We start from the raw sequence: 26,174 nt of genomic DNA, 5'->3' as shown, positions 1-26,174 counted from the left end.
AACCAGTATTTTCGCCCCTTCCCAAAATTACTTCAACAGAAGGTTTCCAGATGGATATGCTGAGCAAATCTATCTGGGGGAGTCAGGTTAGTACTTTGGGTCTCCTAGCAAGACCCTTAACGCCACACTGCTCCCGGGGCACCGTACAATGGCAGCCCACTGTTTCCATAGGGGTGGGGTAAAAACAGAGGTAAATTTCACTAATGTGAGATCAATAAAGTTCAATTACTTATTTTTTTTTATTATTTATCTCATCTTTACATCCTAGATACAGCCCGATGTTGTCCAGAGTCTAGTTACAGAGTGGGAAAAAGTCTCTATTAACCAAGAGCTAAAAGCCGAGGAGACTGTGCTGCAGCTTCCGAGGCCTCGTGTCAGATTTGTATCTCGTTTTCCCAGAGGGTATTATGATTGGAGTTTCAGCTCACTGTGTGTAGTATAATCAAATAACTTTTCTCTCAATATTTATGTTGTTTTTTAGCTGTTTACACTTTACCTTTTGAAGCAAAGCAGCCAAAACAATGGTCATTACCAGGAGAGGACATGGTTATTTAAATAAAACATAAAATCTGCATTTTACAGAAGCCACGCACTCAATTAAAAAGGAAAGAGCTCATAAAGGGAAAGTTTTACAACACTAACTGGCATGTTCTTGTTTCAGACATTAAGAAACCTAAATGCTAGCTAGGACTGTCATAACTAGAAGGAGCAAAAACAAACATAAGCCACAGCAAAAGAGAGAGTTATTGTCTGTGTCCAAATATCAATTACAACGTTTGGTTCATCAACTTTCATGCCAATTATTTCTTGCCACTACAAACATCTACAAACTGCTATTGGGAAAAAAAAGGAAGGCTTGCCAGGAACATAAATATTACTGGCTATAAAAATTAAACAGACCACTTTATTGGGCAAAATTGACTCAGACCACTACAGTGGCATTCCCACCAGGAAAGATTGCTGCTTGGAGCGTGCTTTTCTGACTGGGATTGCTTGTTGATAGTCCCCCACACTGCTAATGTTTACCCACAAATACTCACCGCATCAAAGGTCACTGTTTGATGTTTAACCCAGAGTGACGCAAAACTTAAATGGTGGTGGTGGGTTTTTGAGGGGTATGAGGGATTTTATGAGAGGGCAGGAAGGGTTATACCTCCATAAAACCTGAGGGGTCATATTAGGTTCTGTGTTGCAAGCTTTTGGACTGATGCCCTTTTCTGTCCTTTGATAATCTCTTTTTTTTCTGAGTTTTATGCGTGTTACAAGGCCAGATGGAGTCAAAGTAGGAAAGGCATGTCCACATGATTGTAGTATTGTCAGTGCCATGACCCTAATCTCGGTCCATTATGCACATTACTCTCCATCACCTGAAAAGCATGCAGCATTTGCATGTTTGGAGGGGGTTTAGTGGTGAAGATTTGTTAGGATGTTTATCCAATACATCCCAGATGGTAAAAAATGCGTCTCCTGGTCTCTAAATGTGAGGAATTATGCATTTCCAAGAGATTTTTCAGAAGATAATTATAGATTTTATTTAAAAAAAACTAACAATAGAACTTAAACTTAAGGAAGTGAGCATGATGCAAATACGTAGGTGTAGAAAGACATGGTCCATGCCTGTGTGTGTCTCTGTTTCTGTATGAGCACAAAAATAAACCAACACTAAACAAAATACATTTTTCTCTGGACACCTGAATTACATGACTGAACAAGCTTTTTCATTTTTTCTTTCTTCCTTCTCTTCCTTCTTTCAAAGGATACAATTGATGCAAACACTTTTCAGGAAAAAGATCTGTGTACTTATGCTTAATAGAGTTACAATATTTCCCCTTAAAAGTGAGAACTTAGTAATACTTTCTTTCTAGTGCAGAGCTGAGTATTGTAATTACTGTACGGGCTTCAGGCTCTGCCACAGATTTCTATATTTGTCTTGGGATGCATTAATGATAACTTATGTCACTCCCCTTGTTTTAAACATAATGAAACAAAGGCTTGTATCAGAACAATCAAATAGCACTGGCAGGAAGTAAATTATTCTAGCTGGGTATTTACAGCAGAGATAAGCAGACGAATGAACTTGCAGCTTGATGCAGATTGTCTGTTCTAAATAAAGTTCTTAGCTAGCTCTAAGGCCATCCAATGCACTTTTCTTTACCACCACAAAGATACATGTATTTGAAATAACAGAACAAATATCTTTAATCTAGATTAAGATTTTTTTAAGGCGAAACACCAAATTTTAGATGATTAAAAGTAAAAAACAAAAAGAAAACAGTCCTTTATTATCTTTTTTTTGTCAGATATTTGTTTTACTTACTTACTTTACTTACTTCACTGAGTAACAACTAAAGGCATTTAAATATATATGTGAATGTAGGTATACATGTTTAAGTTTAATTGAGCAGCAAGACAACATATATTAAATGAGATGCAATGAATACAAAATTCAATTTATCCGATGAAATTCAGAACTCAAATGTGGTAATAATTTAACCAAATGAATAAACCAGTGAGATTTCCAATATGTTGCAGCTGCTAAGAGACTCCAACTTTCCAAACTAGAATGCTAATGAGCATTCTTATATTTTTGACTGGTGCACTAAATGAAAAAAGTGTGACTTTTGCAGAAGAAAGTATGTCTCTGAACTTGAATTTATTTAGTTTTAACCCATTATAACCGAACTCAGAACAAGATCTTGCTAAGTAGTTGCATGCACAACAATGCCTGGAGAAAGGTATTCTCAGCCCTACCATCATGAGCACTTATAAGATAGAAAACCTTGCATAATCTCTTACCTAAACCCAATTAAGCATGGTGAGTAATCCTAGCATAGTCCTACTTTAAGCTGTAAAATTAAGTTAAAACCTAAGAGAATGTATGAAAACATGCAAGAGCAACACAACTGACTAAATTCCATCCAAAAGGCAGTAGTGGTAGGCCATGTAAAATCAAAGAGTGAGGTCAGGAGATGTTTATTGATATTGTGCAGATGTGTTCCCAGAGGCGTCTGTAGAAGGTTTTTTTCATTGCCCAGCAGCTGCGTTATAACCCAGTATTTCCAAATGGAATGCAAAGTGTGAGATGCAGGGGTGTAAAGCCCACCACAACTGAGCTGAGTTGAGATGAGTTCATTATGGTGAAAGATCACACTTCCGTTTCTAGCAATCCAGGAGATGACTCTTGGCTTGGCAGCCGCAGACCTGCATTTGCCTCCGTGTTTGTAGTATCAATTTTGCTACAGGAGTACACCTGTTTTTATTTCAGGGTTGGGCTTGTTTCCATGGTTCAAGCAACAGATGTGTACACGAGTATACCAAGTCATTTTTAGGAAAAATTTGGGGTGACCTCTCCCTGTTTCAGCATAATTGCATAAAGCAAGGGTCTATAATATACAGATGAGCAAGTTTGGGGTCTGCAGAGACAGGTGAACTTGGCTGAAGGAAACACCTTTAGAATGAATTAAAGCAGAGAGTTCAAGCTAGACCTTTTTGTTCAACATCAGCATTTATGCCAAAAATTACCCAAAAGATTTGAAGCAGTTTTAGCTGCAACAATTGGGCCAACATCAGCTTAAGGGGATGTTTATAGGCGTCTAAAGAAAAACAATAAAACACAACCTAACATTTTAACGTTGACCTGTCTGTGTATCAAAACCAGCTTTAAGATAGGAAAACATGAGTAGATAAGTTTTATTAAACCGTATCACCTTTTCCTGGAATATCGGGTTAAAAAGGTGAAAGAAAAAAAATAGTAACACAAACAGTGAAAAGTGCAGCTGTGCTCAATACAATCGACCTGCTTTGGGAGTCCCTGCTGAGACAAGAGAGAGCAAACTCTAAATGGAAGGAGCAGGTTTGAATGATTATACTATTTGATAGCTAGTTGGAGAAGTGAGCTTAGCTCAAAAACTTGACCTCAACACTGATAAAAGAGACGGCGAATGATCTGCTGTGAGAAAATACCTGCTGTTTTCTCTTAGATATCATGAGTAGGAGGAACGGAAGCGTCTCTCCACAAAACATCAACAACCGTTCCTGTATAAAACACCCCAAACATCACATTATTGTAAACAAGCTTTTTTTTCCCCCCATCAGACAGATCCATCCATTAAAGCTGACCTTTTAGATCCCATCTGCGGGGGAGCGTTCAGTGACATAGTTGAACCGGCTGTCTCTATAGAAACAAGGGCAATTCAGTCGATTGTGGTTTTGGGATTTAAATGCCATCGGAAAGAACAGTGAGGGGCGGCTCGTTGTGAAACAAGTTGCTACTCAGTAGCAAAATGCGGACTTGTAAGGCAGAGTAATTGCAGTTGGAGGGAAAGGAATAAAACGAGTGCTGTTGACTGTCAGCCCCTGCCCACCCACACATCCCTGGAGAATCCCATAAAACTCAAGTAGATGCTATCAGCTTTTAAACATACGTAAACATATGCTCTCCTAAATGTCCCTTCTGTTTCCTGTACTCCCTAGACTGCAAATTTGCTCCAGCAGGATGCATTCATTCACCTGCATGTAGGGCATCACTCATAAACTGCATAGATTTTTTGACTGTATTTTAGCTCTAAAAGGATGCACAGACCTGAACATCCTACCCAGAGCTGATCTACAAGTCTAAAATATGGTGATTAATCAAAGAGAGTCTAAAATCCTGCAAAGATGGAAATGAGACCATCTCTGGAAATAAATAAATAAAAACAGAGCAACTCACATATGGTATCTACATGTCCTGTGGTTATTTGGAAGAGATGACACAGATAGACAAGAATGCATGCCTGTGTGTATGTTTGAGTGGAAATCTCATGAAGTGCTGGAAAAATTGAATTGGCTGAGCAGTATTGAACTTGCAGCAAATTATGATAAAAATTAAAGCTGCAGACAACATTATGCATTTGCAGCTCAGTGCCTATAGTGACCACGAAAACTGTGCATCGTCACTGATGATCTGACAAGAATACGTCCTGCTTTATACTAGTATAAGGAATAATATCAACGTCTTTCTTTTTTCTTATTAAAGTTATCAAGTTTCAAATTTATTGACGATTAAGACAGGCTCTAGCCACACCCCTTCTTTATAAATGATTTTTAATAACTTTTAATCTCACATGCTCTATCTGCATACTGACCATTTTGAAGCCAATATCCCAAAATCCCTCGGAGCAGTTTGTTAAAGTTTGACGTGTGAAAATGAAAATTGACCAAAATTCGACCTTTGACCCCAAAATGGCTTGACTTCTTGTGTGTTTTAGGGTATGACTGTCGCTACCCGATCCGTACCGGTAGCACGATCCGTACCATCAGCTCATTTGCGCCTGCGCGAACAGAATAACTTCCGGGTCGCCAAAAAATAATGTAATTACGGTACTGAAAAACTTTATTTATATCCTGAAATAATTAAAGAATACTAAACTACATCGTAAAGACAATATTGAAGACTTTTCTGGAAGAAATGGATGCTTTTTAAATTCAATCCATTGTATTGCTTGACGTCATTTTTCTGGAATAAAAATCCAAATTTTCGGGAAATGTTCCTTTATCAATGAAAAACTGCAGGTCACGAAAGGTAGCAAATGAATCCATTGTGGGATCAGTACTGCTGGAGTGCATAGTTAAGTACAGAGTAAATCAAATATTTAAACAAATTTAAATATATACGCTGTGTGACGTATATTTGCGTATGCTCAGAGCAGTCAAAGTAACTATCACAAGGCGATTGAACTTTTTTATGCATTTCTGTTTTTTTATTTTTAGAAAATGCAATATTGACGAAAATACAAAGATATACAAAAAGAAACCCATGCCTCTAAAAAATACAAAAGAATAAAAAAGTAAGAAAAAGGCCACCGGAAGTTATTCCGTTTGCGCACGCGCAAATGAGCTGATGGTACGGATCGTGCTTCCGGTACGGATCGGGTAATGGCAATGACATCAAGAGACTTTTTTCATCGTTTGATGAGAAGGTGAGTACTCAATTTAAAATCTTTGCAACTTATGGTTTGTCCCTTTGGGGGGCGCTGTAGAGCTGTTCTGCCACACACATATTTCATTACTTTGAAATGACTACATTTCCTTCGGGGGACAACTTTTTGTAAAGTTTTGAATATATTAAGGCCCTGAAATAGGCGCAAGTTAATAAAGATAAATATTTAAATTACAATACGAGTCATCGGCTAGGACCTAGAAATAAACAAAAGAGAGTGTGCTAACAGGCCAACAGGTCCCGCTTTCTCATTAAAAGACCCATTTATACAAACAGGGAATCAGGGACAGTCGATGAGGGAGTCGACCCCAAACAGATGGACCCATAGGTCACATTTCCTTTTTCACCTTCTGTCATATGGCACATCTCAGTTATATTATCCAACCTCCTCTTTCTTCAAGCTCTCTAGAGAAATGAGACGTTGGCCTCAATCTTCCAGAGTATTTTGACCCACTTATCCCTGATCTATAATAAGAGCCCCTAGCATTACAGCTGAAATGAGAGATCAGAATTACTTAAAAAAATAATAAAAACTACAGCAGGAAGAAGCAGGTTGTTAGTCGTGTAAGACAACCAGAGTGTCAAGGATTTATCGGGAAATCTCAAGTTAAACATCTGTTGGCACAATACATGAGTCAAGGGACAAAATAAGGGTGTTTTTACAGAGATTCAGATGATAACTTTCATATCAATGTCACATTGTGAAAGGGGTCAAAATGAGAAGACACAGCCTGGCATTAATCTTCTAAGGAAGTAGAGAGAGGGAAATGTCATCATAGCTTTTCAACAGAGACAGGCTCAAACTCGAAGTGCAGTTCTGTTGAAAAATAAGTTTTTTGTTTTGAGAGAAGCCGGGTTTAGGTTACGTTTTAAAGCACGCAAACAATTTACCAGCTTATGCTGATCTGTCCTCATGGATCAAATCATAATGTGTGAACTGCCTGCTCACCATCTCCACTTGCCGAGGGTCCAGGTTGGTGGGGTCAGAGGCCGGCACAGCAAATTGGATCTTTCTCCTCTCCTTGTGCTCTCCCTCCACCTCTTTTGACACAGAAGGCTCCATGTTTCTTGATCCTGGGGCTCTGAGCCTCTGACTCCCAGTGGAGGCCAAAAGATATCTGCACCCTCTCTGGAGGAACCTCCAACAGCTGGGTAGTCCCACTCCTGATGGCTTCTTGCTTCCTCTCCTCTGCACTGACAGACTTTATTCTGTCCTCTCTTTAGAGAAAGAAATACAACAACATATACGTCTCCCTACCCTCTGTCCACTTTGACACTGCTACTGTCCTCTTCTATCACTTTGATATTAATTCTGCCTGCCTCTGTGTGCTCTCCCCTAAAACCTGTGCAGCAGAAGTGACTGAGGCATGTCCTCAGATCTGGTTGTGTTGCAGGGAGGTAGGTGGGTAAGAGGAGAGGAGGGTAGGGGAGGGGCCAGAAGCAGAGAGAAGGTGGAGACATCAGTAGAGGGAGTGGTCTGCATTAATGTGGGAGGAGAGAAACAGAGGAGCAGGGGGAGCTGCTGTGTAAGTCAGAGTACATTCTATATCAACCATATATTTATTTGTGAATGGGAGCTGTGTGCATAGCATGGGATGGGGGGCAAAGAGAATAGACAAAAAGGATGAAAAGGGAATATATTTTTTGTGATTAATAAATGCACCTAGTCAGCGGGAGAAAAGTAACTTATTTCTGATGGAAGGAACAACAAACGCCAGTGAATCACCCTTTCTAGGTTTTCTCCCATTACAACCACAAACATCAACGTTTTTTCTATTTGGGTTTACAAGTTATTCAGTATTGAAGTGGACGGAAATTAAAACTGACCCAATAATTAATAAAATAATAATAATTCAACTTTATTGATTTATTGATCTCACATTGGAGAAATGTATCTCTGCATTTTGTGCTCTTGTGGAGTGCTGCCATCATATGGTGCCCTTGGTGCATTGTGGGTTTAAGGGTATTGCTTAGAGACCCAGAGTGGAAGTCTGTGGGAGTGGGGCTCGAACTCAGAACCTCAGGATTCCAAGCGCCATAACCACTAGGCCACCACTCCCCGAAATGTCCACTCTCCAATACTCAAACCCAGTTTTGCAGATCTTTTGTTGTAGAAGCTAAATATTTTGGCCCTTTGTTGTAAACTAGCTGTTTGATTCATTGAGGAGCTTCTATGAATATTCGTTTCCACGTCTTGCCACATATTTTCAGTTGGATTTTGTTGAATACTTTCTTCCTAGCTGCTGAAAAGCATCCCCACAGCATGATACTTTCCACTCCACGTTTCACCAAAACAATGAGCTGTAAGATAACATATAGTATCAGGTTTTTGCAATATAACATTTTGCATGACATTGGTCTCATCTGACACGTTCTTCCATTTCCTATCTCTACTGCATGGCTTTTGGCAAGCCTTTAAATTATGTTTTTTTAATAAGATTTACTTTTTGCCAGTCCTCCATAAAAGGCATATTATTATTATTGTGTGGAACTTGGGTATTTCCTTTAAACCATGTCCATCTGAGTTGTTTTTTTGTTTTGTTTTTTTTGTTTGTTTTTTGCAGCTCCTCCAGAACAAAATACAAAGCAAATGGCTTAATAAATCTTTAAAGCTTTCCTGTTTTCGTGTGATAACATCTGAATCCTTTCAAATGGTAGGAAACCTTTTGCAAGACAGTGTACCTAATTTTTCTTCGTGTTAGAGAAAGGCAAGTTATATCTACTGTAAGAAAACCACACCGTGTGAAATAAACTAAGTTGAAAAGAAAGATTTTTTTCCAGCTGAAAGCAAGATTATTCAGTTTTCATGCTTAGATGACAACAGATATTTCATGGGGGCCCATTGCTGCCTGTTGCATACAGTAAAACAAACATTTCAGAGCTACTTTCAGGGACTGAAGCTAGCTGTTATTTCACTCACATGGCAGAGGGATTTGGACGATGCAGAGCGGTGGATTTGGCCCAGAGGCAGATTTGAGCTTTGACATGGGCTGGAATGAAGGAGATGGTTTTAGTGATGGAAGAGGAGGAGGAGGAGGTGTTGGAGGAGGAAGGGTATAGGAGGCTAGAGGGGCTTTGTGGGCAGAATATAGAAGGTCAAGGTAGATTTGGTGCCCTGGGAGTGTTTCTGCATCAAGACTCTTTAGAATAAAGAGTAATCCGAATGTTTATCCCGCTGGTGAGAGCTTTATTCATTCATTATCTTAATCTTATTTTGAAACACGGTTAGAATCAACAAAGTCCATCTCTTTCACAGATGGAAAATAAATTATGGGGCCTGTTTATGCAAAAGTTTGACACATCCCTCACAGAGCTTAAAAACAAATAAATCTTTCTCAGTCGCAGCAGTTGCATAACTTGCAGTGTGATCGGCAAGAATTGTGCAATTTTTCAAGGGGAATGAGTAATAGGGCTCTGTGCAACAGTCCAGCTCGCTACAAGCCAAAGCAGCATTCTAGTTTTTAATCAAACTGGAGATTTAGTCACTTTTGGCAGATGATAAGGGAGTGATTAACTGAAGCATGCTTGCTATTTAGAAAGCTGCACAATCAGCACGTGAGGAGAGCCTTTTATAATAATCTGAAAAAAACCTCCTCAACTTATCTCTCTGCTTCCAGTGAGTATATAACCATACATAAAAGGAAAATTAGTTTTTTTATGCTCTTCCTTTCTGAGAAATAGAAAAAGTATATTTTTCTTCTTTTTTTTTGTCACAGACTCCTAAAGAACCTTCTTAAGTTGTCATAAAGAGTTCCCCAAACTTTATTAGGAACATTTCAAGTTTCCTTTTGCATTTTGGCTGCTATTTACTCTCTTTTGACATTTAGTATTTGTACTTGATCCTGAAAGCACGCTATGCAGCATAAACAAATAGAAAAATTCACAAATGAAAGATGAAGAGTTGTTAGATTCACTAAACTGTGAATGAACAGTGAACGAAATACAGTCTGCGTAAAAGAGTGGAGACTGTGTGTGTGTTTGTGTGTGTGTGTGGGGGGGGGGGTCCAGCAATGACTAAAGGGTTGAGATACATCATCATTCTTCATCTGATTATCTAGTAAATAACTAATCAAACAGAAGAGTCATGGTAACATGGTAAGATAATAAAAAAGATAATAAATCTCCACTGAAAAGGAGAGGAAAAGTCTTTGCAAGACAAGGAGCACATTAAAAGATTTTGGAAAAAAAATAAATAACTGAATAATCCAAACCTTTGAACATTACTGTTAAAATACCAACTATGGGTCTTTTACTGGAATCCAAATGATGTATTGACCAGCATTTTACAAACGATGCACAAAAACTCAACCTGGAGAGATTTCTTAATGTCAGTTACTAGTTGGTGGGCAATGCAATGCAATGCATGGGCCTATCCTACTATGGAGGATCCTTTCTGTTCTCTGTTAGCTTATTGGGTTCATGCTGCTACATCCACAGTTAATGAACGAGGCCTATCGTTCTGATTTACTCCCAGATCTGTACAACTACTATTTAACAGCTTAGAAAAAAGGGCAATTAAAGCTGAACAGTGTTAATACCTCTTAATATATCTTAATATATCTTATATTGTCCTGAAATCATTACTGATATGACTCTATAATCATTCTCACAGTTGTATTTTCTTGTTGCTGAGTAAATCTGGTTTCAAATTTCTCTAGTCTTTGCTTTTACCCTTTTTTAAAGCTAATTTCTAGGGTTTTTTTATTTTAATTCTAGTTCTATTTTATGTTTGTAATAAACCATTCAGTGTAAACTTTACATTCAGGTAGATAGTACAAAAGCAATGCCCTAAGGTTGCTGTTTTGTGAGAAGAAAATGTGAAAAAAGTTTAATACAATTCAAAATTAAAATAATAATAATAATAATAGCATTTAAAAACAATTCCAGAAAGGAAAATCATCTTAAAAAGCTTTATAATATGCAAATAATTTAACAACTTAAATGACAGTCACCTGTCTGACCTACAACTAAAAAAATAATAAGGTTGTGGCTCTCTGTGAATCTTTATTTTGGAAATGTTGTTACATTTAATATTCAGCAAGACAAGGTTAAACCAGCCTGTACCATTCATCGCACTATTAGTCTAATACCATCTCTGCTTTTTACTGCATGATCAAACAGGACTGTGCAGAAGCAACAAACTATATAAAGTATAAAATGTCAGAAACATCCCCCTATCCCCGCTCTTTGACTGTACGGAGTTCAAGAGAAGAAAAGTGTCAGGTAGGCTTTCAAATCTCTTACACAAACATCCCAGAGCAGCCAGGCATTGTAAAATCCCTACACCATCTGTCAAATTAACAAAATTACAACCAATTGCTGATATTCTCACAAAAAAAAAATAAATACATTGCTCTGATTAGAAATGAGAAAGGGGATTTTATTTTCTATTGATTTTTTAACATTTATTCTCTCATTTTTAGAAAACTGTTACGTAAAAACTGCTGTTCCACCTGCACTGCATTTGTAGGTCTGAATGCTCCCAGGGGAGTGTTTGTTTCTGTCTCTAATTAAGTTACGTCACATTTGCTCTTGCGAAACTAGCTTTTTATGGACATTGTTTGTGCATAAACACATCCACTTGCAGACCTACATGGTTCCACCTCTATTTCTACTGAGCTCTGTGAGTGTGTTTGTTTACACATTTTGTTGCATGGGCATCATTAAATCAATCTGGCAGGACTAAAGGAAAAACCTGCTGAAGATAGATCACATTTGCACCCTCAGCAGTGATAGCTCAGACAGAATGCAGGAACAAGATGTACACAATGTTTGATATGTGTAGTGTGGAGTAACACATATTCACATGTTCAGAGCTCTAAAGACAGATTGCAAAAAGGCTGTAACCTTATCTTCTCCCACACAAGGCGTCTTATACCATGAATGATGAAGTGGAGCTGCAGCATACAAAAAATGTCTGTGTTACACTAATTAAGACCTGTTCAGACCTATCACAGGGCTTTTCATTTTAAGCTCATTTTCACCACGTTGTGATCTTGTTGCACTAATAGCCCATTACATTTGTGAGCATTTTTTTTTTTTTAGGACAAACATCATTTGAAGGGAAAAATTCCATTATCTGCTATCAAAAAGAGGCTTTGTGCCAGTGTAACAGGTGGTGATTCAGCAGGGGGAGATGCAGCTCATCAGTCAACGCCTGACTGGACTCCTCACTCATCCCCCCTCCATACTGTTATATAAGATACCCTTACACAATAAACAGGTTGTATTCGCATGAGGAGCTTCAGTGGGGCTCACCTGGGATGGCTGCACCTCCTAATAGGCTCGGTACTAAATTATATGTCTCAATTTGTCTACAAAGGGATGTACTTGCACCATCTAAGGGTCGACAGATGTAATTACAAGTACAAAATTTTGGTATTTTGTTTATTCAGTTTTCTTTCACTCTGATTGTCTTAATAATGGCTAATTAAGTTTGATAACCCAGAAAAAAAATTCAGATGTGCTACTTCTTGCCAACTATAATACAGGTTATGTATGAAGCATAAATAATTAAATCTAGAAGACATAAGAGGGTTAATTTTATTGTTTATAGGCCCATAACTCAAATTCTCTGTTGGGTCCCTGAAAGTCTTGCACAGGATTAGATTTGAGCTGTAAGAACAACCACATAAAGAATAAGATATAAAGTTGGTGAGCTCATCAAGAAAGAGTTTATTTGTAATTTTTCCACCTTGGTCAAAACCAACATTCCCAATAGCTGCATTTTATTTTCAGGAATGAAGGTGGGACTGTTAAAAAAAAAAGAGGTAAGTGGGCAAGAGGAATGGTAAACCCCAAGTAGGGTCCAATAGCACCATTTAGGGAACAATTGCTCAAAAGTATTTAATGAAAAGATGGGAGGTCTTTAAAATATTCAGTGAGAACTTTCACTCTTACTTAGGCAGATCACAGAGCCACACAGCACCCAAACAGAAAAGTCAGATTCTGCAGCCAGGGCTCTGTTCCTAAGAAAAAAACATTGCTTAAAACTGCATCGTAACCTCTTACACCCTCAGGGGGTATAAATAAATTTCTGCCTGACAAAAACACACAAAAGTAAATCACTTATAGCCTCACAGCTATTAGATTTAAGAAGAAACTTTTGGTACCTCTGTAAAGGTAAGATGTCATAGAATGGTTTTCTGGTGTCAGCACCATTGTAGCTTTGACCCTGCCTGAAATATTAGGGACAAAATACAAAATATTTTGCATTTTTTGAACCTCGCCAAAATTTTCTTTGAAATAAACATTGCAAAACACTACCAACATATTATTTATAGCACAAAAAAGTAGTACAGACTTTTAAATCTAAATGTTGTGTAAAAATATACCAAATTTGGACTCAATCAGATGAATCATATTTATTTTAGAATGGTATTAGTGAGAAATTTCTTAGGCGGAGGGGCCATTTTGGCACATTTATCCAAAAATGTCACCAAACTGTGCCAAATGTGTTTTTTACATCAATACTGGGGGTTTGTTAAAATTACGAGGTCACGTAGCAGCTGGACCCACCAGTGGGTCCGTCGGGTTCTAGGGGTTAAGGCCTTTGGCGAAGAGTAATTACAGATATTTACATTTTGATCATATAGAGGGTCTGGAATTGCAAATAATTTTTTCTGTTTTTATTTCTGACTTTGTTTGAAAGATTGCTTGCTGATCTGGGGATCCCAATGATACTGAATGTGAGAATTAGTCAGAGATAGTTTTGATAGGCTGCCAGTCCATCACAGGCCTAACAGGCCTCGGCATGTAAATGCATGGATTTTGGAAAGAAACTTGAGTACCCAGAGAAAACACAACAATGCATATGGAGAATGTGTAATCCATACATTTTTCATCACGCTTATCTGGAGAATTTAGATGTTTTTTTTACCGTAGATTTCATGTTTTTGGACTGTGTGGGTGAACCGGATCCTTCACATGCACAGAGAGAACATGCAAACTCCATGCAGAAAGTCCCCAGGCCAGGAACCGCACCTGGAACCTTCTTGTTGCAAGGCAGCAGTGCTACCCACTGCTCCACTATGCAGTCCCAGAATGTGTAATCTTCACATAACCCTCCACTTTTACCCATTTAGGTGGTTTTAACCCTCCAGGTTTTCTAAAGGTCTCTCACACACTTTTTCACTAATTCTCAAACAACCCAACTCATCTCAGCCAAATCACTTAAATGAAATAAACTTAACTGCTTAGTAAAGGTGTTGAAGTATCTAGAAACAACATCCCATCAGGAAGACATTATTCTACAAATTAAAGGGAAACGCCGTTTTTTTAACATAAAAAAAATATAACCACGGATGCCTGGGGGACAGTGATTCGCCTACATGTTATAAATGCTGGCGTACCATGAAGAATAAATGATGAACAGTTTACGGTAGTTTGTGCCTTCAAGTCGTTGCCCATAGGAAGACCTTACTTGGATATAACCTTACCGAATATCTTCAGAAAAGCTCCAAATGACACAAAACTCCTATGGGTGAGTAGAACATGATGTAATAATGAAAATCAAGGGCCCAATGGAAAAAAGCGGCACTTCCCTTTAATTTCAGCTGACAAAATAACACCCCTGATGATGAACAAGGTTTTCGAGTTTAAGAACACTAGTAGTTTTCATCAGAGTACAACTGTAACTGCTGTAACTGTACAATAATGAGAATGACTGTAAAAACTTTAGGCATAACTTTATGTGATATAAAAAACACATTAGGGTACAGACACAACAATAAGATAATACACTAAATAGGATAGGATTTACTACAAATTGTTTATTTCTTCAGTTAAAACTGATGAAATTGTCAGATTTAGTAGATTTCTTAAATAAACGTCTTTATAAAGCAGACAAAAACATACTTCCTAGTAGTATCCAAATATTGTTTCACACCAAAGAGGAGAGCTATAATCTGAGGGGTTATAGGGGTTATAGAACAACCAGGGAAATGCTTTGAAATCAATTAAAATCTAAGATGTGTCCTGATATTTATCTTGTCAAACTCCTACTCAAAAAATAGTTTGGTTCAAGTACATGAATGAATACATTCAGTATAGATTGTGAAGTGGTAACATTTAAAAAAAAAAAACATGCAATTTTTATGTTGTATTTTTATCTTATTTTTACAAAACCAGCATATATAAAGTCACTTATACACTGCAAAAACTATTTAGAAATAAGTAAAAATCTCTTAAATCAAGTTTATTTACCCTTAATTTTAGTATGTAAATAATAAGTTTTGCCAATGGATTGAGTATGTTTACTCTTACAATAAGATAATTAGATAATATGTGCTTGTAATAAGACAGGGCAGTTACTTTTTCTTATTTTAAATGTCAATTGTCTTGTTCCATTGGCAAAGTGTCTCACTTACCTCCTCAGTTTAAGACAAAATGCACTTACTTTAAGAAACAATTACTTATTTAGGATTTTTTTTGCAGTGTACTGAACAATTAATATAACACGTTGTTATTAGATCTATTTTAAACTTTAAAACAAATTTAAACTGGTTTGATTGTTTTTCTAATATGCACCAAACAGGCATCCTTCACATCAGCCTAATATTTAACTTCCTTTTTAGATTCTCAGTTAAATTTATGTTGTGGCTCAAGATAAAACTCATAAAAGCATAAATAATAGGCAAGGCAAGGCAAAGCAAAGCAAGGCAATTTTATTTGTATAGCACAATTCTGAACAATTGCTTAAAATTAATTAGATAATAAAATACAAGAAAAAGAAAAGCTGAAGGAAAGCAAAAATATTTGCAAAACAAATAAAACAATTTCGGCCACAAAATAAAGCTGAATAAAAGCGAGCAAAAAAAAAAACATGATAAAAGCAGGTAGAGTAGAACATAAAACATTTGGATCACACATTTAAACTACAAATACCTCAGCAGTTTAACTTTAACAAAGGCAGCTCTAAACAAATTGGTTTTTAACTTTGAATTAAAAGTACTACGGCTTTCAGCATTTTTCCAGTCTTCTGGGAGTTTGTTCCAGCATAGGAACTAAATGCTGCTTCTCAATACTTTGTTCTAGTTCTGGGTGAACAGAGTAGGCTGGAACTAGAAGACCTGAGTGGTCTGGGAGGTTGATAAAATGACAACAGATCTATTATGCATTGAGGTAGTGACCCATTCAGTGATTTATAGACTAACAGAAGGATTTTAAAGTCTATTTTCTGAGATGCAGGCAGCCAGTGGAAGAACTTCAGAATCAAGATGATGTGTTCTACTTTCTTTGTTCTAGTGAGAACATTGGCAGCAGTGTTTTGGATCAGCTGCAGCTGTCTGATGGACTTTCTACTTTCTGTCAGATGTAAGATTTTATAAAATGAAAAGATAAGATAAAATGGAACTCTACTTTTGATTTGAATAACTGAATAGTCAATAATAGTTTGCATCTATCGCTGAAGCTGGGGGTAGGATCTGGTTACAGAATAAAGTAAAACTCGATCAGGTCTGTAGAATTTCTTACTGCTCTTCTCTATGATACTTGGGATCTTTTACATGTCAGCCATGTTGGATTTAGAGGTTAGGTTAGTGAGGAAACAGTGTTTGAACTTTGACTTCCTGATACTGCTTCTTTTTCAGTTTACCACTTGCTGTGCAAATAGATACAACCTTTATTTTTCTTCATTGTTTTTTTTTCTGTGGAGGTGATGGTGGTAGAAAATTAGAATAACACCTGTTTTGATATTTTTTGAAGATTTCTTAAGAGTATGGAGTAGCTAGGGGAAACACATTCTTGATTTGTAACCCGCTGTACTCAAACAGACCACTAGATGGCAGCAATTTCACGCATTAAAACTTTGAAAAGCTCGACTCCAATTTGCCCCAAAATCACGTTTTGAACGGAAGTAAGATTCTCATTCAGAAAGAAAGCATTTTTTAAATTTAATGTGCCATCATTTAAAGACATCAAACAAAAAAATTAATCCAAAACTGGAGGAAGCCGCCAAACAAATGGAATCATTCCTCAAATTTTGAATGCCTAGAAATGTATTATCAAACAATTGTAAAAGTTGTTCCTAAGATAAATAGAAAAGTGCTCAAGATAAGTCAAGTGTTCATCTGGTGTATTGAGAGAAATAAGGTAAGGGATGTAGCAGGTTGAAGACGTAGTGACGGAAGAGACATAGGAGGACATAGCAGTAGGGCAATGATTTAATTAGCACCCTCTACACCCTCCAGCCCTTCACTCATAGCATCAATAATGCATGGCCCCTTGTTTCTACTGCCATAATTAATCCTCTCTTACTATAATTAAAAGCCAAAAATCCCACAAGATGGTTCAGCTTGGCCAGGCACGGGGTATGGTTGGCACAGGAACTAATGAAACACTCACCCTGTGGACAGACACACTGACATGACATGATGGGTTGACAGACAGATTTGCAGCCTAAACTAAACCATTTCACAGAAATGGAGGGTGAGGCTCACAAAAAAGCAAATACTCAATAAAAAAATATGTTCATAGAGTTTGTGAGTTGGATTTGTGAATGAGTGATAGCAGTAAGAAGGACAGATCCATGAGGAGATAAACCCAGACCAAGACATGCACACATTTACTTACAGAGGCATCCCGATCCCAGATGGGATCCTTCTCCGCTGCAGCCAAGCCTTGATAAGAGGAAGAGGTGGAGCTTTCTGATGATACAATTAGGACCACACATTCTAGGCAAGTAGACTGAAATGAATATTTCAGTCCAGAGATCTCCTGTCTGCGGTGGGGACCTGGCACACCTACAGGCAAATATTCAGAAACCCGTGCAAACACTGATGAATACAAAAACTGCAGGCTCCCAGAATAATTTGTTTACCCTCAAATCACAGACGCCACAGTAATCAGATCAGACTCTCTGCTCATTTTCATTAAACTATTGTGCAAAATTTACACCACGAGGATGAGTTTGCATTGGTAGAAGCAGCCTTTTTCTTTTTTTTGGTGGTGTTGATGGTTCTACCTTTGTGAAAATGGGTGCAGGGAGCATGCAGGTCTGGCCACATGCCAGGAAAAATCAAAGTTGGAGGAGCAGAGGTCACTTCTCAGCCTTAATGTCTTCTCCTGCGTCCCTGCTTCTCTTGCCTCATCTTTTCCCACCAGGAAGAAATCAGCTGACTCAATCACCTGTCAAGCATTTTTTTTTTAACCAACGTCTGACCTTAGCAGCTCTGGTGCTTGCAGATCCTCCTCACAGAACCTCGCTTCGGTAAGAGCACTCCCTTCGGTCCCCCTCCTGCCCCTCCATCCCCAGCACCATCTCCACTTGATTTATCGCCCTAAAATACCACTGCACTAATTAGTCAAGTAATTAATTAATAGGCATTTGCATTTGTGCATATGCAATTAGGGGGCTGAAGAGAAGAGTGTGCAGCTGGGGTCCGGGAGGCTGGTGGGGGGAGGTGGGGAGGATGGTCCCTGTGTGTTTTGTATATTAGTGTGTTTTTCTGCACATGTAGAAGTTTGCACTTCTCGCAGACAGACCACTGAGGAGCAGGTCATCGCCTCACAGCTCAGTGAGAGATAAGAAAGATCGGAGGAAGTTATGAAGGAGGTTTGAATTGATAAATTTGAAATTGAAACTGAGAATTGGATATGTCAAAAAGAAAGAGCCTCTTTTTTAAATTTTAATTGCATGCATCAAAAAGCACAGCAGGTGGTCCTTGCTTAGACTAATCCGCCTTCAAACCGGATGCAAAGTGATTCTAAAATGCCATAAATCCAAACAAGCTCTCCTCAGGCATTTTAATATCAGATCAAAGTCTCACTGATTGAGGTTGCCTTGAGCCTAGTGCTGGCTAAACTCAAATTGTTGACATTTAGAATTTATTTTGGCAAGGTGACTCGAAGGTTGTTTGGAACTTGTTGAGAACAAACCCCTTACCCCACTCTCCTCCCTTGACCGCTGCGATCCCACCCCCTACCTTGCAGCTAAGGAGGGATAGGGCATCATTTTGGCTGGGAGTGAAGCTTGATGTCTCTCTGCACACTTCCATGCTGACACAATCACACCGCCGTGGTCTGGGGTAGTGCCAGGTTATCATCCCAGCAAATCCCATAAGGGAGGAGACACATTACTAAGTGTGCAGAACTACTGCTCTCCCACCACAGCTGCCATGCCGCTGCTGACCCTGCTCCTGACCTCTACAACCTCCGAAATGGCAGCTGAGTTTTGTCTATGGAGGAGATGCAGAGTGAGTCCAAGTCCAAGGACATGATTAGCTTCCATCAGCTATTTCTCATCCTCCATGTCCCCATCCTCCGAGCCCAGTGGGTCTCCTCATGCCAACTTGGACTTTGTGGTCATCAAGCTAATTTCTACCACATTAACTTCAATAATACCTCCTAAATAGAGAGATTTCTGTGCTGGGAAGGACACAGCGCAGCGGGAAAGACACTGAAAGGAACCAGGATTTCTTACATCTCTGCCGATCATGTGCCAACATGCCTCCTCCTTATTCATGGGCACCTCTGCCAGCTCCAACCGGCATTAATTCCCTGTCATCCACCACTGCACCCCCTCTTCTTCCTCATTTTTCATACATCCCTCATGGACATGCACACCTGGGTCTCTCGCTCTCACTATGCATGGCTTCTTGATGCTCTCCATTGCAAGCAGCCCTCACTCAGCTTTGCAGAAAACTCACTCTCAGACAGCAGCCACCCGCAGACGATTGCCTGTATACCCAGTGTCACACGTTTTAATTTGATTTCATCTGAGACTCTGGCAAGTGGGTCGGCCTTAGCCAGAGCCAGGCCCAGAAGAGTCAGAACAAATCACAATTGGTTTTGGTTGCCGTTCCTCTGAATATCATGAAGGTATAATTTGATCCAATTAGTTAAATAAATAAACAATATGCCTTCTGTTCCATGGCCTTAATGCAGTTATAATGCATCCACCAAGCCCCCACCCCCTCTGCTCCCACTCAGGCATGAACAAACATATCTGTTGGAGGGGAAATATCAACCAAATTCAGTTTCCTAAGTGTTTATTGGGTGAAGAGTTTTATAATGGCCTTAATGCAGCATTGATCTCCATTATTTCAAACAGGGATTTTAACAAAGTGAATTGATTGTTTAGTGGATTTCATAGCTCCAGCTGTAAGGATTAGGTCGTGCCTTATTTACTGTACTTTCCCTTAAACATATTTCACACCATCTCAGTCTCATTGGAAATGGTTTTCACACATGAAACTGAGGCTGATCAAGCCAAATTATACATTGACCTCACCGCACTCGCATGTCTGTATTTATAGTTTTTAGTAGCATCTTCCTTGTGCTGATTGCAGCAACCCACTCACTTGTTGGCGTTTAAAAGTGAGTTTGGCAAACAGATGATTTTTTTTTAAGTGGCCTACATGTCTGGAGCGGCAGCTCAGGTCAGAAAAGATGAGTTTTGTTGTTCCTCCATTTTATTTTCTCCCTCTCTCTTCTGTTTTCCCCCTTTTTTTCTGGCTGTGTGAGCGCTGCCGCGGTGACAGATGGCGAAGCCCTCCTCCTCCTCCTCCAACACCATCTACATCTCCTCCTCCTCCTCCTCCTCTCTCACTCCTTTCCTTCTTTCTCTCTGTGTGTCTCTCTTCCCCCGGGAGGGCAAATCTCTCCGAATGCGGGCGCATGTCAATCACCGGCCTCTCATGTGATGGCTCTTGCCGGTGACGTGCCAGCCATATGGGCGCTGGCATCACAGGCTTAGCTGGTATGTAACCCCTCTCCCGGTAGCTCACGGTTGCCATACGTGCACCGACACACACACTTTCTCTCTCCCTTTATCTTCCTCGCTCGCACACACACAGGCACGCGCGTTTACATCCGTGCATACATGCCCTCACGCATGCACACGCAGAAACACCAGGACGCCGGGACAGGAGGACGCACCAGAGACAGTAAGCGACAGCCGCGCGTTCCCTGCACCTGCACGCTGACGGAGAGCGGTGCTGCGCCCGCTCGTGCGCCCCTGAAGATGGTTTGAAACCAAAGCGCGTTTTATTCTTCCTCTGTTTCTGCCTCCCATCCAATTAATCGCGAAAGCAAAGGTAAGTTATATCAAACATTTTATATAAATACATAACTGGAAAAAAGAATGCTGAATCAATAATGGTGGAGATTTATTTTTTTTATTTTTTATTAGACAATCTGTGGTGATTTTACGCACGCACGTTACTTGTCATTTCCAGTCTCTTTTGGCTTTGATCCACATGGAGATCTAATCATCTAATTGTTCTAGCAGATTCGCATCCATCCAACGCAATGCAAGCGCTGTAAGAACAAAAATCACGCTGGTGGCACAAGCCTGATTGGGACAGTAGCTGAGCTTTAATGATGCCCTGCCAGGTTTGCCCTTCAACTTCTGACACCAGAACCTGGATGATGAAAGCTGTTAAATATTCCACCTATGCCAGTTTCACTTCCTCTTGGATGGTGTTTCAGGGAATCAGTCCTGAGGATTGGAATAGCCTCTGATAGCAGAAACATGCTGGACACTGATTTGCTGGTGAGATTCCTGCGCTCGGACGGTGCTGATCTGATAAACAAAAGACAACGGGAAAGACAATACCATTTTCCCCCCTTTTTTCCCCATCAGCTCCGTGTTTTAAAGCAAGAAAGTCCACAAAAGCTTCTCTCATGAGAATTATTCTATTTTCCTCTCGTTTTTCTGTTGTTTTATGATTATTATTTTTTGTACCTTCAGACTCGGAGCAAATGAAAGGGCGGGACAACGCCACTGACCGTCACAGGCTTAAATTATCTCTTTTTGTCCACTTGTTCCCCCCCCCACTCCTTTTTGAAAAACACTCAGGAGTTCTGTGGGATTTTTATTTTTAACGAGAGCTAAAAGGATACACGCGATTTCCATTTGTAAAACCTGAAATCACGCATTGGTGCATACTGAATTATGTGTGAAATCCATTTACTGCTATATGCATGTTCTGTTAATTAAATGTTGTTGCATTTTTCCCCCATATAATTGTAGAAATCTCCTGAGCCTGAGATTTAAATGCTAGATTTTGCCCCTGGCACAGCCTCCGAGATAATTAAGCCTGCAGCATAGAGCACCTTGCTGCTGCAAAATAAATGTAGCACGTTAAGAAGAAAGGCAGTCAAGGATACCTTTGATGAATCAGTGTTAGGGTGATGCAAAAGATAAATTTATGAATTTTACATATGATTTTTTTTTATTTAAAGTGTATACTATATATTTTGATCCATTTATTTTAATAAATATTTACTGATTTGTTTAATTAACAGAAGAAAACCGAAATACATGTAATTAAAAATAACCTATTTATTCTGCAACTGAAGAGAGGTGGGATGTGTGCATGAATACTGCTGGAATGCAGCCAGAAGTATATATGGGCGTCAGGAGGAGTGAAAGCGGGGCCCCGTGGGACCTGTAATGTGGCCCCTGCCGCTGGGTCCCGCTGCGAGAGGACGCGACAGGGCAAACCAATGACAGCAGGGAATTAAATGAGGATCAGTCCAGCTGTAAAGCAGTGGGAAGCTTTAAGGCTCCATCTCTTGAAATGATTCATACTTTGGTTCTTTGTGACCAATGCAATCTTTTATAAAACACAGTTGATTTATTTTCTCGTAAAAAAGTTATAATAAAGAGAATAAAAACAACAATAAAGCTAGTATTGTCTATTTTGGAGAAACTGCAGCAAAACAAAAAAAACCCCCAGCAATTTCTCCCCTATTGTGACAGTCCTGTCCATCTGAATCTATTTTTTGCAGATTCACAATGTTGACAAGGCTTTTCAGTGATCCTTCGCTGCTTCCCGATGTGCAAAAATACTCCGCCTGGGCGGATGACAGCGATGGAGAGGACCAGAAAGTCAAAGACGAGGATCAAGACGCGCAGGACGACATGGAGTCCTCTGACCTGAGGGGAGGCAGTGTGACTCAGTCTGAACATGCCGGTGATGACGACGACGACGACGACGCGGAAGAAGACGAGGACGGTGAGGATGCAGAGGGAGACAGGCCCAAGAAAAGGGGCCCTAAAAAACGCAAAATGACCCAGGCCCGGATCGAGCGCTCCAAGCTGCGGAGGATAAAGGCCAACGCCAGAGAGCGGACCCGGATGCACGACCTGAACTCTGCGCTCGACAATCTGCGTAAAGTTGTGCCCTGTTATTCCAAAACACAAAAACTGTCCAAAATCGAGACATTGCGGTTGGCAAAGAACTATATATGGGCTTTGTCGGAGATACTCCGCTCTGGGAAAAGACCTGACCTCGTTTCCTACGTCCAGACTCTTTGCAAAGGACTTTCCCAGCCCACCACCAACCTGGTGGCGGGATGCCTGCAGCTGAACTCCCGCAACTTCCTCACTGAGCAACAGTGTCAGGATGGGGGCAGATATGCGTCTGGCTCCTTCTCCATGCACTCCTACCCCTACCAGTGCGCTCGTCTGTCCAGCCCCCACTGCCAGCCGGGCTCGAACTCGCATCCGCTGAGGACGCACGGTTATTGCTCGACGTACGACTCACTGTACGGTGGGAGCGGATCGCCGGAATACAACAGCCCCGAATATGAGGGCCCTCTCAGCCCACCCTTGTGCATCAACGGCAACTTTTCCCTGAAGCACCAAGGCTCTGGTTCCCCGGAGAATGAGAAGGGGTACCACTACTCTATGCATTACTCTGGTCTGCCTGGCTCCAGACCTTCAGGGGCCCATAACCTGGTGTTTGGCTCCTCAGGGGCCCGGAGCGGCATTCACTCTGAAAACGTTCTGCCTTACCATGACATGCACTTACACCACGAACGGGGCCCCGTGTATGATGAACTGAACGCGTTTTTCCACAATTAAAAGTGAATCCGTGCGTCCTCCTGTTATCAAACATCCACGGCACACATTTGGATTCAGGCAGAATCCTGGAAATAATAACAACAAAATAATAAAAAAAGAAACTCTAGCTTTTTGTTTTCAGTGGTGTACTTTCCTTTATTTGTCAATATCGAGTTTCTTTTTTTTTTTTTTTTACATAGTTAGGGGTGCAATGGAAGATAAGTTTAACAACAGTCTAATTTTGCTCAGTAAAAGCTTCTCCTCCTTTAAACAAAACATGCATTTCATGGGGAATCAATTAAAAAAAAAGAAGAAAACAAAATGATTTGAAATAGTATTTATAACGTGTGATTTGTGTTTGTATTGGATTGTTTGCATTTTGATAGAAGGACGTACTATTTCACCTCCACATTTTTCATGCATCACTACATCGCTGGCTGTATAGCGCCCCCACACCACCCCCCAACACCACAGTGATGGTTATATTAAAAAAGTGACCAAGAAACAATCTTCAAAGGGCGAAATAATAATAATAATAATAATAATAAAAAAAACAAGTAACAGACGGGCAAAAAAATAAAAAAAATAAAGAGACGTTTAAAACAAAAATATATGTTTTAAAATGTTGATTTAGGATAAGTTGGGATTTTTTTTTTTTCCAGTCGTTTGGTATCTATGCAAAACCCTGCGAGAGCACAAAGCAAGGCGGCAAAAGGCCGAGAAAGCCACTCATCCAATCACAGCACTGCTGCTGCACAGACACACACACACACGCACACACTCATACCCAGAATCACACTTCAGAGCCTGACAAACAAAATCTTAAGCAGAATCCGAACAACACTTTGATATACACAAGAACTGACAACGGAAGATATTATATGACTTATTAATTTATTTATCTATTCATATTATGTTTGTCTTAAAGGCCCATTACACTGTATTTTTGATTTATTGCCAATGTTTGTTTGATATTGATCACTATAAATTATTATCATCACTATTGCACGTGGATTATTATTATTTATTTTGTAATTAATGTTAATATTTAATGGATATGAAGGGAACCCTGTGTTGCTGGACATTTTTCTTTTTCTTTTCATAGAAATTAAACTCTTCAACTTTGTATTCAACCGACTGTGTGGTAAAATAAAACAACAATAACTAATTCTGTGTCACTGAATCATTTTCTATACGTTTAGATACCCAAAAAATATGTAACGTATTGTTATTTTTTGTTTTTTTTTTATTTTTTGTTCCAACAAAGAAAGCTAGAAGAGGGAGGCTGGGGTATAAGTGGCAACCTGCTGGAGTTCCTTTGAGCCTGAGTGCCTTAAATGCTAATAAATAGAAAACAACCATTTTAATTTGATCCAAATGAAGAAAAATGTTTCATTTTATTTATGTTATCTACGTCTGTAGCAGTGTTAAATGAAACAAATACTCATTAACCCCAGAATTTCACCAGATTCTTGAAGTTTATGATGACAACCCGATCTTATTAGCAGCAAATGTGGAATATGGATTAAATAATGCCAGTAGGTCACTTTATAAGCATCAGAAAAAATGTTAAACACCAAATTTAGAGCTAAGATACCGAATGAATTTCAGTACCACGGAGAGCTCCCGTTGTTAAAAGGTTTCTTCTTAGCCAACTGGAACATTTCAAAGCTTTCTAGTGTTTTTCTTTCAGAGGATCAAATATTAAAGAAAAATCAAAGAGATCAATTAGCAAGTTCAAAGAAGAAAAAAAAAACGGACCACCAGGACCAAACTTCTAGTATTAAAAAACAAAACGTAAGCAAATATTTCGCTGAATCGTAAAATTTGTTTCTGTATTTTGGCTGAGGATCTAGTTTACTGAATTAACTGCTAGATACTGTCGATTTCAAGATTGTCTTAAAAAAAATCTAAAACACTTCTTTCATGTTTGGCGTTTTTGAAATAAATCTTCTTAGTCATATTAGATTTGTAACGTATAAAATACACTGTCACAAAAGTAGAGAGTGTGTGTTTAGAAGAATTACTCATATATATATATATATATAAATTCAGCTTATTTTATTCATTGTTTTTATAAAACATTTTTTTGATAAAATATAGAAATGTGTGTTTAATGGTTTCCAAACACTCGTTCCCACTCACCAGAGTGCAGGGGGCAGCCGTTCCCGTCTTGGCCGGGTTTGGAGCGCTGCCCCGCGACCCATATGTTCTCTCAAAAAGGTTCTGGGTGCACTGGGCCGTCAGGACATTTGTCTGCAGGCGTTAATCATCAGTATCAACACTATAGCATTACTAACAACAAGTGTCGTCTATTTGAGATAAATTTTTTAACTTATTACATTATATATATATATATATATATATATATATATATATATATATATATATATATATATATAT

The 26,174-nt window shown here is 39.1% G+C and overlaps 2 protein-coding genes across 4 annotated transcripts in view; one reads left to right on the top strand and one right to left on the bottom strand.

Moving 5' to 3' along the window:
• The window catches only part of LOC107097171 (protein phosphatase 1 regulatory subunit 1B-like), a 33,747-nt gene extending 26,386 nt beyond the window's left edge, over nt 1–7,361 (bottom strand). The window contains exon 1 of the mRNA XM_015394208.1: nt 6,930–7,361. Within this exon, the coding sequence (XP_015249694.1) occupies nt 6,930–7,043 (114 nt within the window). The 5' untranslated portion in view covers nt 7,044–7,361. The remainder of the gene's footprint in view (nt 1–6,929) is intronic.
• Nucleotides 7,362–20,547: 13,186 nt separating this feature from the next.
• LOC107096567 (neurogenic differentiation factor 2-like) lies at nt 20,548–23,952 on the top strand. 3 transcript variants are annotated; one of them, XM_015393289.1, is made up of 3 exons: nt 20,688–21,015; nt 21,210–21,473; nt 22,715–23,952. In XM_015393289.1, the coding sequence occupies exon 3, from the start codon at nt 22,722–22,724 to the stop codon at nt 23,790–23,792; it is 1,071 nt and encodes a 356-aa protein (XP_015248775.1). In that variant the 5' UTR covers nt 20,688–21,015; nt 21,210–21,473; nt 22,715–22,721; the 3' UTR covers nt 23,793–23,952. The 3 variants fall into 3 exon arrangements, with proteins under 3 accessions (XP_015248786.1, XP_015248775.1, XP_015248765.1); XM_015393300.1 differs by lacking the exons at nt 20,688–21,015; nt 21,210–21,473 and adding an exon at nt 20,548–20,678; XM_015393279.1 differs by lacking the exon at nt 21,210–21,473.
• The last annotated feature ends 2,222 nt before the right edge of the window (nt 23,953–26,174 follow it).

Source organism: Cyprinodon variegatus, unplaced genomic scaffold (genome assembly GCF_000732505.1).
Source record: "Cyprinodon variegatus isolate N-32 unplaced genomic scaffold, C_variegatus-1.0 Scaffold24, whole genome shotgun sequence".
NCBI lineage: Eukaryota > Metazoa > Chordata > Actinopteri > Cyprinodontiformes > Cyprinodontidae > Cyprinodon > Cyprinodon variegatus.
Note: the sequence above shows the minus strand (reverse complement) of the source record. Positions and strands in the feature narration are given on the sequence as shown.